The 16,103-nt window shown below is 51.5% G+C and overlaps 1 protein-coding gene across 6 annotated transcripts in view; it reads left to right on the forward strand.

Annotated features, from left to right (window-relative positions):
- The window catches only part of Phactr3 (phosphatase and actin regulator 3), a 219,518-nt gene that overhangs the window by 127,994 nt on the left and 75,421 nt on the right, over positions 1-16,103 (forward strand). For 5 of the 6 annotated variants that reach the window (NM_001177789.1, NM_001177790.1, NM_028806.2 and 2 more), the window contains exons 2-3: positions 9,145-9,306; positions 13,210-13,287. In NM_001177789.1, coding sequence (NP_001171260.1) covers positions 9,145-9,306; positions 13,210-13,287 — 240 coding nt within the window. Of the gene's footprint in view, positions 1-2,556; positions 2,581-9,144; positions 9,307-13,209; positions 13,288-16,103 lie in introns of those variants that run through there. The other variant, XM_006500730.3, reaches the window with a different exon arrangement.

The raw sequence follows: 16,103 nt of genomic DNA on the forward strand, positions 1-16,103 counted from the left end.
TGGGACCTGAGCTGATATGGGTGGGGCCTGAGCTGATGTGGGCGGGGCCTAGGGTTGATGTGACTGGGGCCTGTGTTGTTCAGGAATTCAGGGGCCCAGGGGTCACAGAAGACCATAAAGTGTCCTGTCTTGCTTCCAAGTGTGTGCCCAGCCTTGGTCTCTTCCCTTTGTTCTTATTCACCTTCTGTTCTGACCACTTGTTGTTTCTGGCATGGTGCAGAGTTGGGACCTGCGTGGGTCTAGGAGGTGTATTTTCTTATAGAAAGACTCCTGTTTGCTTCACACAGAAAAAGTCGTAGGGAGGAATTTCTGTCAAAGCGAGCTGACCCAAGATGTGTGTATGGATAAGCTCACCCAGAGGAGGGAACTTCCTGCAGTTTCCGGAAACAGAAAGGAAAGTATTACTGTTCCTACTTTTTAAATAAACATCTAGCATCCCTCCCAACCCTCACCCCTGGCAGTGGCCACTTCCTGCCTCTATACTAAGCAGCGTGATCATGAGAGACCTGTAGGGGGCGCTAACCCTGCCTCTGAAGGGTGTACCGGCCTGGCCCTGTTTAGCCTTCCTTGGGCGTGTGTGACACCATCCAGCTGTTACGGTCACTCGGCAGTTTTCCAGGTGTAGAGGCCACAGAGGAGGGTGCTTCTGCATGTGACACTTGGAACATTTTAAATCTGATTTTGAAGGTTCATATCCTGCATGCTGGGTATTTAGGGATGGCTGTCAAACCTGAGCCTGCTGCCTTGCCACAAGAAATGGACCTCTTGGCCTCTGATGCTTCCCAATATTTTGTTCCAAATCGCATTGGTGGTTTAGTCCCCCAAGTACCCGTCTCCCCACTCCCTTTTCTCTCTGATGGCAGCTTGTGATCAGCTGAGAGGGGAGTATACAGAGGTTAGATGAGGCCTCTGGCTCTTATCATCCAATACACAGTCACTGCCTCTGACCAGGAGAGTTGCTGTACATAGTCACGGAGTGGGGATGTTTCTGGAGCTGCTAGTGTTGGAGTCTGGGTCCTGTAGCCCAGACAAGCTAGGTTGGGCCTCTAGTCTTCAATGGGACAATTAAGACAAAGTAAAAACAGAACAAAGAGATTTATTCAGTGTGGCCACTCTGAGGAGAGGAACAGACTCCCAAGTCCATCATCCTAGTCTTGATAGGAGATTTAGGTTTAAAAAGAGGGCAAGAGGTCTGCATGGCTAATCTGTCCTGGTCAAGGTGTGGTCCTGCCCATCATTGACAAGTCATTGTCTCAGGTTCTGCCCATCACCGACCCATCATTGTCTGGGCTCCAGTATCTTCTCCAATGGGATCTGGATAAGCCATCAGAACTGAATAAAATCTGTTCCTTGGAGATAAGTTCTTGTGGCTGGCTACAGGATGAGACTCTTGAGGAAGAAATCATAATTCTGTGGAGTCCTTTCTCTCATAGTCTAATCGCTGGACAAGGGGATGCAGGTTTCTGCAGAACATCTTAGTTTCTCCTAACACTGGTACAAGAGTGAAAATGGTGCTCCACCTGCTGGGGTTGGAGTGGGATCGAAGGTTCTAGTTCATGTCAGGAGCCCAGGGCAGAGCATAGCACATAGCACATAGCACATAGCACATAGCACATAGCACATAGCACATAGCACATAGCAGGTACTGTGTCCACTGCCCTGTCCTGTGTCAGAGTCCCCAGCCTTCAGCCATCTGTCTATCTGTGGTCTGACATCCACCACATTCTCAAGGCGGATCTTATAGGAGGGCCCTCAGTGATTCCCTGTTGTCTCCAGGACACTTGTCAGAGCCACATACCATTCTTGGCTGGGTCTTCTGTCCTATAACCTCCAGCTTATGGTCTTTCAAGTTCAAGTGTACAGACTCCTGCTAGCAAGTCAGTTTTTCATGCACCAATAATAAACACGTGTAATTTTCTTAAATTGGAGATTATTCCCCTGCTTACTTCCAGCCAATGAGATGCCACTGCTGATAGGGGCTGGTTTGTTGTGTGTTTGTTTGTGTCTGGACAGTGATCATGAACTGGAACCACAGTACCTCTGTGCAACATCTGGGCTCTCTAGCATTTGGCCTGGCTCTATCCTCACTGCACTCCCAGGAAAGCCATACTTTGTTCATCTGCCCCTTTTACCCCCTCCCATTGCAACTCCAGTGCCTGCGTGCAAAGCCGCCTCACCTACACCACTCCCAGCAGCCTTTGCTGCATTTTCCGAGAGTCCCCTCTGCAGCAGGGTCCTGTCTTGGCTCCCCCTGGTTTTCCTTGTGGTTAGCAAGCTCTGCCTCAGGGATGGTGCCCAGCACCACCTCGGAACCCTCAGATCTGGCTCTGTGCTTTGTCCCAGTATTCTCTGTTGGATTATGGGATAGGGAAGAACCCGGCACAGAATGCAGAGTTCTAGGTTATGTTCCTCAGTTACTAATGGACTTCCTCATCTGACCTTCAATTTGCTCATGGACATGTGTATCCAGAAGAAGAAGGAGAAGACTCCTTGAAGGATGATGGCACTTGTAACTCTGTCTGGAAGAATGAGCTGTCCTGACATGCAGTAGCTCTCTTCAGACCCTTGATTAATGAGTCTGTGAGTGATTGAAGTAGTTACTAGAAAGCATCTTCCACTGCGCTCTGGTGTAGACGGTTCCTGCCTACCCTGACACCACTGGGTCATAAGTGTCTAACTTCATTCCCCAGGGAGGTGGGGTCTCTTCCCACTGAATTTAGGAGAGACTTTGTCTTCCTGGAGAAGGAAAGAGAGGGTGGGGCTGCTGGGGAGAAGCAAAAGTGCCCATTGTCACAGGGCTTGGGTATCAGAGTGGCAGACTGGAATGGTCCTGGCTCCATGGCATTTCCTGGGATCTCTGGCTGAGCTGGTGTTCATTCAAGCATCCCTGAGTGTTGCAGAATGACTCACAGGGCAATAGGTGAGGGGCAGGAACTCAGAGGCCAAAGGTGCTAGGGATAGGGGCTTGGAATCAGGATCTCCATGCTATGGCAGGGAAACCAGCTCTGACATTCAGTGAAGCCAGGCAGGTATTCCTCTAGAATTGCTTTGGACTCTTGCCTCCATGAGCACTGTGCATGAACCACCTTGATCCTGAGGTGTGGCAGGTGGGGCAGGTAGGGTGGGTGAGGCTGGAGTTGTTGAAGAAGCTAGGCGTATATCAGTGTGTATATACGCCATGTGTAGCATGGCCTTTCCATCACTTGGGAACCTCGGGAAGGAAACCTCAAGGTTATGACAGGGGCACAGGGGCACGTGGGAGGCAGCCACTAAATGTGGAAGCTGGTGTTATAGCAATTAACTGCTAATGCCTCAGAGGTGGCAGAGGCAGCCCAGCAGTTAGCACTGTAGTGTTACCCAGAGACCTGCTAATGGGACCCACTAATGAGGCCTTTGAACCTTCCAGAGTCTCTTCATCAGGGGAAGGTGCTATCTGTTACTCCAGGGAGAGGCCCTACCTAGAAAGAACTCAGCAAAAGAAAACAGTTGGACGCTCACCTGTCCCCTCTCTCTCACACGCATGGCCCTGACTAAGTATTTACCAAGATGTGACATGGTTTATGCCCTGTGTGTCAGCACAGTCACGGGGGTGGAGGTGGGCATCCGATGGGCGGCACCTGCTCAGGTAGCAGGCTCTCTCTCCTGCAGGGTGAACTCCCCATACGAAAGTTCAGAATGCTCCACCCATCTCCGCTCGAGATGACAATTTCAAACACGCATAAAGGACATGCATGCATGGTGACCTTTCTCCTCCTGATCTCCCACTTGGCCCTGGGTTTGAGACACTCAGGGTGCGAAGAGGCAAGGGGCCCAAGTACACAGCTTTCAGACCTTTGCAAGCCTGTCTCACCCCTCTCCTATGAAGCTCTTTAATTCCCTGGAGGTGTGAGGCCACAGGGAGCAAGTGTTCTGTGCTTTGTGAGTCATTGGATGGCATATTATGGAGTTTCTGAGCTAAAGATGCTGCAGTAGCCACACACACACACACCCCATCTCCCCCTCCCCCCTCCCCCCACCGTGAACTGTTGATTAGGGCCAAGTGCCTCATGGAGTCCTGCTTCTCCTCTGCCAGCCCTCCTGTGAGACACCCTCTGACCTGCACAGCCTGTTCCGCAGGGTCACCCATTTTCTCTGACATTTAGTAGCCCAGCTCTGCACAGCCTTTCCTGTCCTGCATGGCATGGTCAGCATGCAGCCCAGACTCTGGATCAGGATCTCCCTGGTGCCCATCTTGCATGTAGTGTGCTAACATTGCCTGAACTCTGAGGACTGAGCCTCCCCTCCCCCCACCCCCATCTCCTGGAGCTTCCGGTGGGGATGAGGGTGGGAAGAGTGGAGGCTTTCATGATCATGCAAACACACATAAGTAAGCAGGTGATTGGCACTCATGGGAGGCGATGGATGGAATGAAGGCAGATGGAGAATGTCGTGGACCATCTTCTGTAGATGAACATACTCCATTTCCTACTTTCCCTACTAACTGCCTCTATTCCCTGTCACTACAACCCTAGGAAGGCAGGCTCTCTATGCCTTCCCTTCCTCTTTGTACTCTGTCAATAGGATGGATCCCTGGTGCTCAGCTGGTGCCAACGTATATTTGCAGAATGGTTGAGTGGGTGAATAAATGAATGAATGAGTTCTTCAGTGAAGGGAAGAATGTAGTCTGATGAGTAGCCTAAGTGTTCGTTGCTTTCCTCTATGCGGTGAGGATGAGTGTGTGTTAGGGACCCAGGATGCCCTTCCCTAGATCTATGCTGGCAATGGAGGGCTAGAGGTGGAGGTTGGGTGAGCCAGCCAGCAAGTAACAGTATTGATTGTGGTAATGAGAAAGTTGGAGGAGGAGGAGGAAGACATGGGTGAGGCAGAGGAGATGCTATGGAAGAGGGAAAGGGAGCTGGCCCTACTGCCCACTCCTCTTCACCCCATGTTGAAGCAAATCACATGTCATAGCAAGGGCAAAGATCCACCCACCCACCATGACAGACCATAGACCAGAGAGGGCACAGGGATGGTAGGACAATGACCAGCACTTTGTTCGACCAGTAAGCATCAGAGCCAGGATGGAGGCCAGTGTTGCCTCTGGGCCTCCTGATCTTAGCAGGTGCGCCAGCCGTGAGTGTGTACTTATCATGGAGGCTGAGCGGTGGTGATGCAGGGATGTGGCAGGGCACACAGCCACGAGTGTGTACTACTGTGAGGACTGGGCAGTGGTGATGTAGGGGTGAGGTGAGGCACAGACTACATTGGTCGTTTGTCTTCCCCCAGCCAGGGAGCACTGGTGCTGGAGCTGAGCAGGAAGTCAAGTGCCTGGCTTTCTATGTCTAAGGCTCACGGAACGGGTAGAAGTCTAGTGTAGGCATCTTGGGGTGAGATGCTGGCCAATTAATTGGCCAGGGTCTTCGAGATCTGGGTCATTAATGGAGTACTTCGACTGATTTGCCATTTCTTCTGTGTGTGCTGCTTTTTGCCCCAGCTGCTAAGAGGCTTGAGTCGTATGCCCTTCCCTTCAGAGCCTGCAATGGTGTCCCTTGGTGGGGGCGAGGGGAGGGGGACATACTACTTACTTTGATGGACATTCCCACCCAGACTCCCCTTCCTACAGATCCCCTCTGAGACTCCATTATCTTTCCATAGTGTGTGCTTCTGATAAAGGCTACAAGGTGCAGAGGAAGCAGGTAGTGTGCCGTCAAATGCAGCTGCTGATGTCTCCATCACGTGAGCTGGAGGTTTAGACGACTTGGCCTGTGTCCTGTTGTGCCAAGAATGTTGCTGCGACCGACGGACTGGCAGTTCCATACCCATCTGGCACCAGTGGGTGGAGGAAGGAAAAGGAAAGGGGAAGGGGAGCATCATGGGATAGATTGCCTTGGGAAAGGAGAGACCAACCGTCTGCATCCTGCATGCACTGTGTGGCCATGGGGAGGCAATGGCAGGAGGGTCCAAGACTGACATGTATGCATACGTCTTTGAGCTGCGCTTGTCCCTGATATGTTCTGTTCCCCACTGTTTGCTAGGTGTTTGGTTCACCTATGACACTGCAGTGTGGAATGGCCTCTTGGGACCCTCTTACTTATTGGTCTTATTGGTCAGTGGTACCTGCAGGCAGGTGGCAGGGAGGTGCAGCCCTAGGCTTATCCTGAGTAAGTAAGGCAATAAGTCACTGCTCTGAAAGCCTGCAGGAGCTGCCATGTGCTGTCCCTTCCCATCCCAGGCAACACTGGCAGACAAAAGTCTGCTGAGGGCTCAATCGCCGACTCCACACTCAGCCCTCCTCAGTTGAAGTTGGCCTTCAACACGGCACCTCTGGGTGCTGCCACATGCTAGTCCTTACTGTCTACAGTTGCAGCACCTTCAGGACCTGCCACAGACTGGCCCTTCCTGTCTGAGGTTGCAGCAACTGCAGGAGCTGCCACAGGCTGGCCCTTCCTGTCTGAGGTCTGCAATCCCTGCTTTGCAGATGGGTTACAATGTGGTAGAAGATAGGACAGTGGGCTGTAGAAGCCTTGATGAAAGCTTTGTTTTGGGGCTCTTGACCCATTGGATTCTGAAGGGTGACTCCCGCCCTGCCAGGCCACCTCCCAGAGCCCAGTGCTTTTGCTCTGCCAGGCTCTGCAGGCAGACCTTGCGAAGCCTCTGGAGTCTGTTTAGACAAGAGTTTCAGCCCTTCCCTGGTGGTGAATGGAACCCTGGCTACGGGGTGATCAGGGTGGCAGTATGGTCATGAACATGGTGTCAGGGCTTGGGTGCTGTGAAGGGGCTTTTGGTCAAAGTCCAGCATCTGGAGTCAGGCCTGCAACTTCTCAAGAGACAGGGGAAGCTTGCATCCACGAACACGGACAGGACTCAGGTCCTTCTCACTGCTGGAAGTGACAGCATCTTTGCCTGGGGAGGGGTCCTCCAAGCTGGGGAGGAGTCTTCCAGGGTGGCACTCAGAGTCTTGCTTAAGCTGTGTCAGCTGCATGGGGATCCAGGGTGAACAGATGGCTGTGTTACCACTCTGGATCTGATCATCTCCTGTAGTCCTCTCATGTTCATGGAGTTTTGTTTTCTATCTGAACAGAACTTCTAACAAAGCCACATTCGTCAGAGGCTTTGAAACATCCTATGGGGTGGGTTCCTTCCCTGCACAGCCCCCACAGCCAGCATTTGATTCTCTACAAATGCATGCTCTGCACACACCAGCTTGGGCCTGTACACCATCCTGCACACAGAAGTAGCATGTATGGCATGATTTGGCACACATATCTTTTTCAGGGTTTTTGAGACAGGGTCTGCCTTTTATGTCCCACATGTACATGGGACTGGCCTGAAACTCCTAATGTAGCTCAGGCTGGCCTGAAATTTTTAACGTAGCCCAGGCTGGTTTCAACCCTCCTGCCTCTGCCTCTGTGAATCTTCATGCCCACTTACATGGTTTTGACCCAGTGATTTTCCTTGGGTCTATCTTCCTCTGTGCACATGAATTCACCCGATCCTCAACTACATCTGTACCCTGGCTGGGAAGAGAAGGAGCCAGGTCTCCATGGATCCGAGGCAGGCAAGCATGGGAATAATTGAGTAACCTGGGGCGGGGCACTTATTTGGGTTATACACAGCCCTCTTCTAGTAACACATTTGGTAGCCCAGCTCCACTACCTGCCTGAACTATCCACATACACACCCTTAATAAACAGTGTTCCTAGCATTCTGAGCCCCCCTCATACCCCTGCTTGTATCAGGGTACACATGCACCCCTCTCTGAAGGAGGGCTGGTTTTCCTCTCTTGACAACCACCAAAGTTAACGATAGTCATACTCTTACGTCCAGGTATGAGCCTAGGAAGCATGATCCTATCTGAATTCATTTCGGGGATGCCGTCACAGTAAAGCAAAGAATGTCCTCAAAAGTGAGGACAAAAAGAGCCCCCTGTCTATCATTTCATGCCTATGCAAAATTGGACATGCACAAAATCCGGTGCATTATGGGAAGGGACATGCACAGTAGAGAAATGACTACACGACCTAATTTGTCAGAATAGAGAACAGCACTCATGTGCCTCTCGGTAACTGATCCTTCCTTCTCTTGAACCCACAAAAGGAACCCAAGATAGTGCTACTGGGTCCTTGACTTGTGGGACCTGCTCTTCCCTTGCATCCCTCTGCTTAAGTAAAGCTCCCTCACTACTTTTGCAAATACCAGTTGGCTTTTATGTCAGGTCCTCGAATAGGAGACCAGGAGTCCAGGAACACCTCACCCAGACCCTGACCACAGGAAATAGGCTAACCTGCAGGATGCTACCTATGTCTAGCATGGCACACTGCCCTATTTGGAATTTCCCAGAACATCTATGTGCACCCTCCACGGTATGCACCTGTTTTTAAGTCACCAGCCAGGAGGACCCAAGGGCAAAGATACTTCCCTTCATCCCATAATGGTTCAGGCTTGTTCTGCATCTGTTCCCTGCGGTGGCCTGATGGGCAGGCCTGTGTGTGGTCTGCATCTGGGCCTGGTCTGTGCTCTGCTCTTGGAGAGCTTATGACTAGGCAAAAGGTGAAAGGTGATTTGGGGGACTTTGTGGTTCCTTCATGCCTCCGTGCATAGTGCTTAAGCCAAGGGCTCAGCCCAGTCTCCACAGGAAGAGAGTAAAGACTTCCTAGTGGAAAAATCTTATCTGAGTACATTTACATCCGATGTTTGTATTTAATCCACAGTCCACACCAGGCATGCCTCTCAGGAGAGCTATGGGCACAGCTCAACACATTTATAGATGACAATGTTTGGCTGTCCCTGGCTAAGGTAGAAGAAATCTGGAAAAGAACACAGCATGGGCAGTAGGCACCACATGTACAAAGGTCCTGGGGCAGAGGGGAGTTAGTTCATCATGCAGTCAGCCAGCCATTAGACCACTGTGGCAAGGAGGTAGGAAGGGCAAGTGGTCAGCTGCTATGAAGGAAGGGTATCAATGGGAGGAAGGTGGATCCCACCCTTCATGAATTACTCTGCCTCCTGCATGCACTCTGCCAGGAGGAGGCCCAGAGAGGGTCTACTCCCTTGACAATTCCCTGAGCTGTATGCTTTAAGAGGTCATTTAAGGTGAGATGATCATCGAAGTCCCCAGGAGCCTGAAATCATCCCTTGAGACCCTTCCCTGTTCTTACTTTACAGATGAGATGGACCAAACTCCCCCAGCACGCTCAGAGCCTCTGGTCTCAGGGATTCGAACTCCCCCTGTGAGGAGGAACAGCAAGCTGGCCACCCTGGGCAGGATCTTCAAACCTTGGAAATGGAGGAAAAAGAAAAACGAGAAACTGAAGCAGACGACGTCAGGTAAGGCCCTGGTGAGACGAGGGTGGCACAAGCCAGGGGTCTCCACACCACACAGAATTGCCAGCCCTCTCTGGTTACTGTACTTCACTGACTGTCCAGTGGGTTCAGCACAGGGTGGTGCGCACACTTGGTCAACCACAGCCTCAATTGCCAGCTGCCAAAGTGGGTGCTGAAACTGATCCCAGGTCTCTGGAAGAACAGCAGTGCTCTTAACTGTTGAGTTCTCTCTCCAGCCTCAAGGACTGCTATCCCTGCTCACAGAGCACACAGTGCACAAGCCCTCAGCTCACAAATGACTGAGTCATGGCCATGGTCTTGGCCCTTCTATTCAGACAAAGCAGGAGCCTGGTTTTGGCACTCACTGCGCTTAGGATCTGCCTGTGGTATTCTAAGGGTCACGATCCATGCAATGGTGCAATTTCTGTGAGCAGGCAGGATTGCTCCCCAGCTTCTAAGCAGTATCTAGGGATGCTCACCCCACCACCTCCTACCCAAAGATCTAGAAGGTTCCCCACACACTTGTAATGCACCCTTATATCAGGCCAGTCCCAGCTCAGTGGGAAGTAGGGTTGTGCTGTGTTGTCTAATTGCCTCTGCTCTCCCCAGCACTGGCCATATGATCTGCATCCCAAAACTGCACTGCGGCATGATGTCCATGATGGAATGACCAAATCAGAGGCCACAGCATCGGGCGCTGCTGAGCAGGGGACCCCTCCTTTGAAAGAGAAAATGATTCAGAGAGGAGGCTGTTCACCCAGGATAGGGAGGGCTGGCAGGCTCTTGAGCACTGACCACCAACCCTGGCCTCTTTCTAAGCCCAGGGACCTAAGCCACCAACCCCAGAAGCCAAGAAGCCTGGGCCTCAGGGCCCTCCCTCTGAGCCCCTTGCCTATTAGCTGCAGCTGTAAGCAATTAGTGAGGTTGCTGTACACGTGGAGTTAGTCCCAGCCCCCAGGGACATGCCTGGCAAGTGCCTGTCTCAAGCTATTGCCTCTGGGGTCCCAGGGGCCCCAGCTTCCTGCTCAGCTCTGAAGAGGCACGTGCCTAGGGCTTGGAGGACTGTGGAAACAAAAGCCCAGACACTCGCTGCACCCAGCCTAGGGGAGGGGCAAGGGATGCTGGCAGCAGAGGGCTCAGTGTTCATTCTTGTGTATGCAACTTACCAAATTATCTTAATCACTCAAGAAGTTGATTGACAAATTATTCTTGACAAGAATGAAAACAGGATGAACTGTTTAAGAATTTATAAGTACTTCAAGTGTGCCAGGCAGAAAGTAGAAAGCTGAGCTCCATCCCCAGGGTGCTGCCACAGGGCTACAGTGCACAGGAGGCCAGGAGCTGGGGCAGGTGACCTCTGTGACCTTTAGGTGCATGGAATTGGAAAATGGACAAGATTGGGTGAGTGGCTCTGAGCTTCAAGGTTCTGCAGCACTGGTCCTGCCTGGGGTTGTCAGGCTGCTTTGGGGACCCTGGAAGGGATCAAAGACCCTCAAGGTCCTAAATTAAATTAAATTAAATTAAATTAAAGGAACCTTTGGTTCCTAACCTAAATTAGTTAACTGCACAGGTATATCACCTTAGCCTTATTCTCAGCCTGCCTCTCCTTTCCTCCTTAGCCTGCCTCCCACACACCCAAATGGAGGAGCCTCCCTCCTTCCTCCCCCCTCAGCCTGCCTCCCCCTCCCCCCTCAGCCTGCCTCCCCCTCCCCCCTCAGCCTGCCTCCCCCTCCCCCCTCAGCCTGCCTCCCTCACCCCCCTCAGTCTGCCTCCCCTTTCCCCTTCAGCCTGCCTCCCCTCCCCCCTCAGTCTGCCTCCCCTCCCCCCTCAGCCTGCATCCCCCCCCCCTCAGCCTATCTCCCCTCCCTGTCAGCCTGCCTCCCCTTCCCCCTCAGCCTGCATCCCCTCCCCGCTCAGTCTGCCTCTCCTCCCCCCTCAGCCTGCATCCCCTCCCCAACAGCCTATCTCCTCTTCCCCTTCAGCCTGCCTCCCCCTCTCCCCTCAGCCTGCATCCCCTCCCTGTCAGCCTGCCTCTCCCTCCTTTTTGATGCTGTAGATTTTAACATGTCCAGTCCTGACATTAAGATGAGATGAGGCAGAGACCTTTAAGCTTTAAAGGGCAAAGTTCTGACTCTGGGTCATCAGTCAGACCTGAGGCTGAGCAGGTCATGTTCTGAGTTCCAGCCTGCCCAGTAGGAAAACCCCAGAGATGATCAAAGAAGGATTAACCTGAGTGCCTCCGACCCTCTCTCCTCTTCTCCCCCTCAGCCTGTCCTCCTCCTCCTCCTCCCCTCAGCCTGTCCTCCTCCTCCTCCCCCTCAGCCTGTCCTCCTCCTCCTCTCCTCAGCCTGTCCTCCTCCTCCTCCTCCCCTCAGCCTGTCCTCCTCCTCCTCCCCATCAGCCTGTCCTCCTCCTCCTCCCCCTCAGCCTGTCCTCCTCCTCCCTACCCCTCAGCTTGTCCACCCGCCTCAGCCTGTCTCCAATCCACCCTCATTGTCCCCTTCTCCACACCAGTGATATTTGGAAATTGGTTTGGAAGTTGAGGCTACAGAAGGAACTCAGCTGAAAGTGTCTTGTTCCTGAAGCATCCTGTATCCCTGTCTGTCTTTCAAGCAGGTGACTCCAATAGACTCCCTTCCCTGGTTCTGTTCCACACTTCTATGCGACACATTTGTCCTCTCTGCCACCCAGGTCTGCTGGTCACAAGTAGAGACCAGACCTGTCCTGCTCAAAGCTCGGCCAATACACAGTGTACACAGTAGGTGCTCAGTCAATGTGAGGTCAGCTTTAAAGTGTGGAAGGCCTTGTCATCCCAGCCTCTATGAGGACGGGCACAGATTGGTTTTTCTTCCAGGTACTCCCAGCATGGTACTCAGAACACAGCTTGACATCCATGCTCAGTAAACACTTTAGAACATACCATTTGCATTGTCAGCCCTAGTGGGCACTCCAAGCTCTGGCAGGTGGACCAGCCGTGTTCTTAACCACCTGTCAGAGTGTTCCACATAGCCAGTGGCTTTGGGACCCCACTAACCAGCAGGCTCTTCTCTGGACTCTCAAAGAGAGTATCAAGATCTAAGCAACTATTTAAGGTTCATCTGTGGGCAAATGAAAGGTGTGTGTGTGTGTGTGTGTGTGTGTGTGTGTGTGTGTGTGTGTGTGTGTGTGTATGAGACCCTGGCTGGGAGATAGAGTCTGTAGGAGAAGGTAGGTGAGTCTCCATTGCTGGTGGATTTGGCCTTGGGGTGGGAGGCCACAAGGAGGGTGATGTCAGAATAAGAAAGGAAAGAATTGCAAGTTGTAGTTCCTCTCCCTGTCCCTCTGGCTCTGCGTCACTGGTTGGACCTGAGGTAGGGCAGGCATGTCCTATGTCCTAGCACACCTTTTGGAAACACCCCAGGGGCAGTCAGAAGAGTGTTAGCCAGAGTGCCTCTGGGGGTGGATCCTCTGAGTGCTGGTATTCTGTGTTGGCTGGAAGATGTTTCCTCAGGAGAGATGTGCTGATGGACAGTTGGTGAAAGCCCTTGTACTAGCAACAGAAGTGTACCCTGAGCTCTGGGGTGCAGTGAGGGCTCTTCCTCATCAGTCACAGAGGGCTAGATGTGACTATGATCTAGGATCCAGAGTCAAGGAAGGTATCATGAAAGTCCATTGCAGAAGTGATCTCTCAAACAGGGCCCTGAACTGGCTTTCCTTTGGCTGGAGTTTGGGATATCGCTTAGCAGACGGCTTAGGCAATAAACTTGAAATTGCAGCACCCCAGGCTCTGGCAGTGGACAGGTCCCCAGCCTCAGACATCTGCTGTCTCTCTGTCTCTTCCTGTTCACCCAAGCACACATGGCAGTGGTGTGGTGGGCCTACAGTGCTTTGGGCTGTGACTTAATTAGATGTTTCTGTGCCCTGCAGCGCTGGAGAAGAAGATGGCTGGCAGGCAAGGCCGGGAGGAACTCATCAAGCAGGGACTGCTGGAGATGATGGAGCAAGGTAAGGGGGTCCCTGGGAGGGTGGCAGACATAAGTGGGACTCAGGGCATAGAGGGCACTCACTGGAGTCCCAGGGGCCTCTGGGATATGGGTCCCATTGACTGGACTGGAGCCAGGGGACCATGACATGAGGCCCATGGTGAAGCCTGTCAAGTTTGATGTCTCCCAAACTCAGGAAATCTGTTAGAGGAAGGGAGGGGCATCCTGTATTCATGTGGGGCACTGTTCTCCAGGTCAGCCTTCAAGGGTGGACCAACGGCTTCAGTCAGGAGCTGAAGTAGCAGGGTACCCCCTCCTCCATGGCCATTTCTTTCACCAGGCCATTTCATTTCACCTTTCACCAGGGGACATGTGGAAGGAGCTCCTTGAACATCTTGTCTGTCTCTAAGTGGCAGCGGTGGCTTTTAATTTAAGTGCAAGTTTTCTTGACACTAACACATTAGATCCTCAATTTGAACAAATGGTGACTGCACCTATGAGGGTCCCGACATTTCTGACTGTCGGGCAGGGCGAGGCATTCTGCATCACTTACCTTTGCATGTCAATGTCACCCCCAGTTTGCAGACATGAATGTGGGATCCACCCACAGCTGTGGCACCCACGCGGATGCCCAGTGCAAACATGGATCCTCCCAGTGTTGGTCAAGCAGGTTTCATCCAGGCTGTGCTTTCAGGACTGTGTCTCTGTGCTCAGGTTGGTCAATGTCCACAGCACAGGCATTGGGGACCTCCACACTTAAGTCTAGCTTTCTCTCACCATGTTGAGGTCCCATCAGATCCTGACCCTTGCTTTATACTTTGTGGGTCTCTGCATCTATAAGTCTCGACTGATGTGAACAACTCACAATCCCTTTTTCTTCTAAAATCTCTCTGGGCTGAGCAAGCTCCCGCCTCCTTAGTGAGGAGATATACTCCGCTTGTGTGCATGCATCCAACTCCCGTCTCTCCTTTCACTGGTGTCTGTGATTTGGTCCAAGAACCAGGAGTTAGGATGGGAATCCATGAAATAAACAAGATCTGGCTGAAGCCCACAGCACCATTGTGGCCTAGCTCCTTAGGTTGCCTCCCTTCCTGAGTTTTGGAATATATTATTGTAATGATACTATGTTCAGGGGGCAATCAGCCATAGTGATTGGTTAATGCCTTCAGTGCTGTGTTCCACATAAAAGAAAGCCATGGCCTCATGGCCCAAGGCCTGTGGCCTGAAGATGTTGAAAGCTCCACTCTGACTCTCCTGGAGTTGGTGAACTGTCAATGCTGAGCAGAAATACGAAGTGGTTTTAATTTGGAATGGGTCCTCAAAGTATCCAGAGTTGTGTTTGTGCATTGTATGTGTCCTGCATAAGGATGCACATACACATGTATGCACATGCTCACATGTCAGAGGTTGGCTTTCAGTGTCTTGCTCACTCTCAACCTTTTATGAGACAAAGTCTCTCATGGATTCAGCTGGGCTGTTGGGCAGTAAGCTCCATAGATCTCCTCATCTCTGCCTTCCTGGTGCTCAGGTGACATGGCTCACCACCGTGCCCATCTCTTTGTGGGGATCTGTGCTTGGGTCTTTATGCTCACAGGGCAGGTTCTTTATTGACTGTTCTATCTTTATAGCCCCAGGTTATTCATTTAGTTCTTGGGTCAGGGAAATAAAAAGAACTGTATAGGGCTGAAGAGATGGCTCAGCTGTTAAAGGCTAGGTTCACAACCAAAATTATAAGAATTGTATACTTTTAAAATGTTATATTCAATGAATACGGGGGAAGTAAAGATGGACGTTTGATTTTGGCCAACAATAACGTTCTAGTTTGAATAGTGGGAAAGGAAAACTTCTAGGAGGAATGCCATGAGCCTCACTAAACTCCATTTGTGTCAGATGGGTAAACTCGGACCAGAGCCCTTTGAGAGTGTTCAGCTACAGCCAGGCCAGTGGGACTGAGGTGGAGTGTCTTCAAAGCCACACCACAGGCCTACCAGCTTATAGATACAGTTAGGAGGAAGCCAGCTAAGCTTGTCAGGAGAAAGATAGTAAATATTTTAGGGTTTGGGGTTATAATTGTCTTTCATTACTATAATGAAATACCAGAGGCAGGATAGCTTTATAAAGAAAAGAGGTCTGTTTAGCTCCCAGTTTGGAGATTCAAGGGTGTGGTTCCAGAATGCTCACTTCTGACAGTGATCTTTGCTATGGATCAGAAATGAGATGACTCTGCAGAGTCAGGCGTCTGAACACAGAGTTAAGGCGGGAGGGGCTTAGACAGTAGGTAATATGCTAGAATGTGGTTCACTGAGGTGAGGGCCCTGACTTTTATAGCTCAGCCCTGCTTCTAGCCAGGTTTCTCTGTTTGCTGACTGTCAAAGGTGGAAGCAAGCCATGTCAAGCCTCCAGAGCAGCCAGCACACAGTGCTGCCTTTCTTAGCATGAAGAATGGTAACTCAGATCACCTGTCCCCATAACGAGTTTCTTGTTGGGTTAGATTTGGTTATGGGGATTAGCTGCTAAGACAGCCTTCTTGCTGTCAGAGTGCCAAAGCAGCATACATTTGTGAGCTGATGTTAAGTGCCTAAAACTGTGCATGAGAGCTATCCGCCTCAGTCTCAGGGTCTCTCTAACTCTAGGTTCTAGTCTCAGGACCTCACAGAACCAACCACTTCCCAGTCACCTGACTATTGGGTTAAGTTTCTAAATGCCATTAACCTATGACTTTAGGACTTAAATTTCTGCCAGTGTTGTGAGGGCCGGTTGGTCACAGCGGGGCAAACAGTCTGCTGTGGTCACCCACCCCTGCTCAACTGAGGCAGAAACAGCCACAGGAAAACACAC

This window comes from Mus musculus, chromosome 2 (genome assembly GCF_000001635.26).
Source record: "Mus musculus strain C57BL/6J chromosome 2, GRCm38.p6 C57BL/6J".
In the NCBI taxonomy this organism is placed as follows: domain Eukaryota; kingdom Metazoa; phylum Chordata; class Mammalia; order Rodentia; family Muridae; genus Mus; species Mus musculus.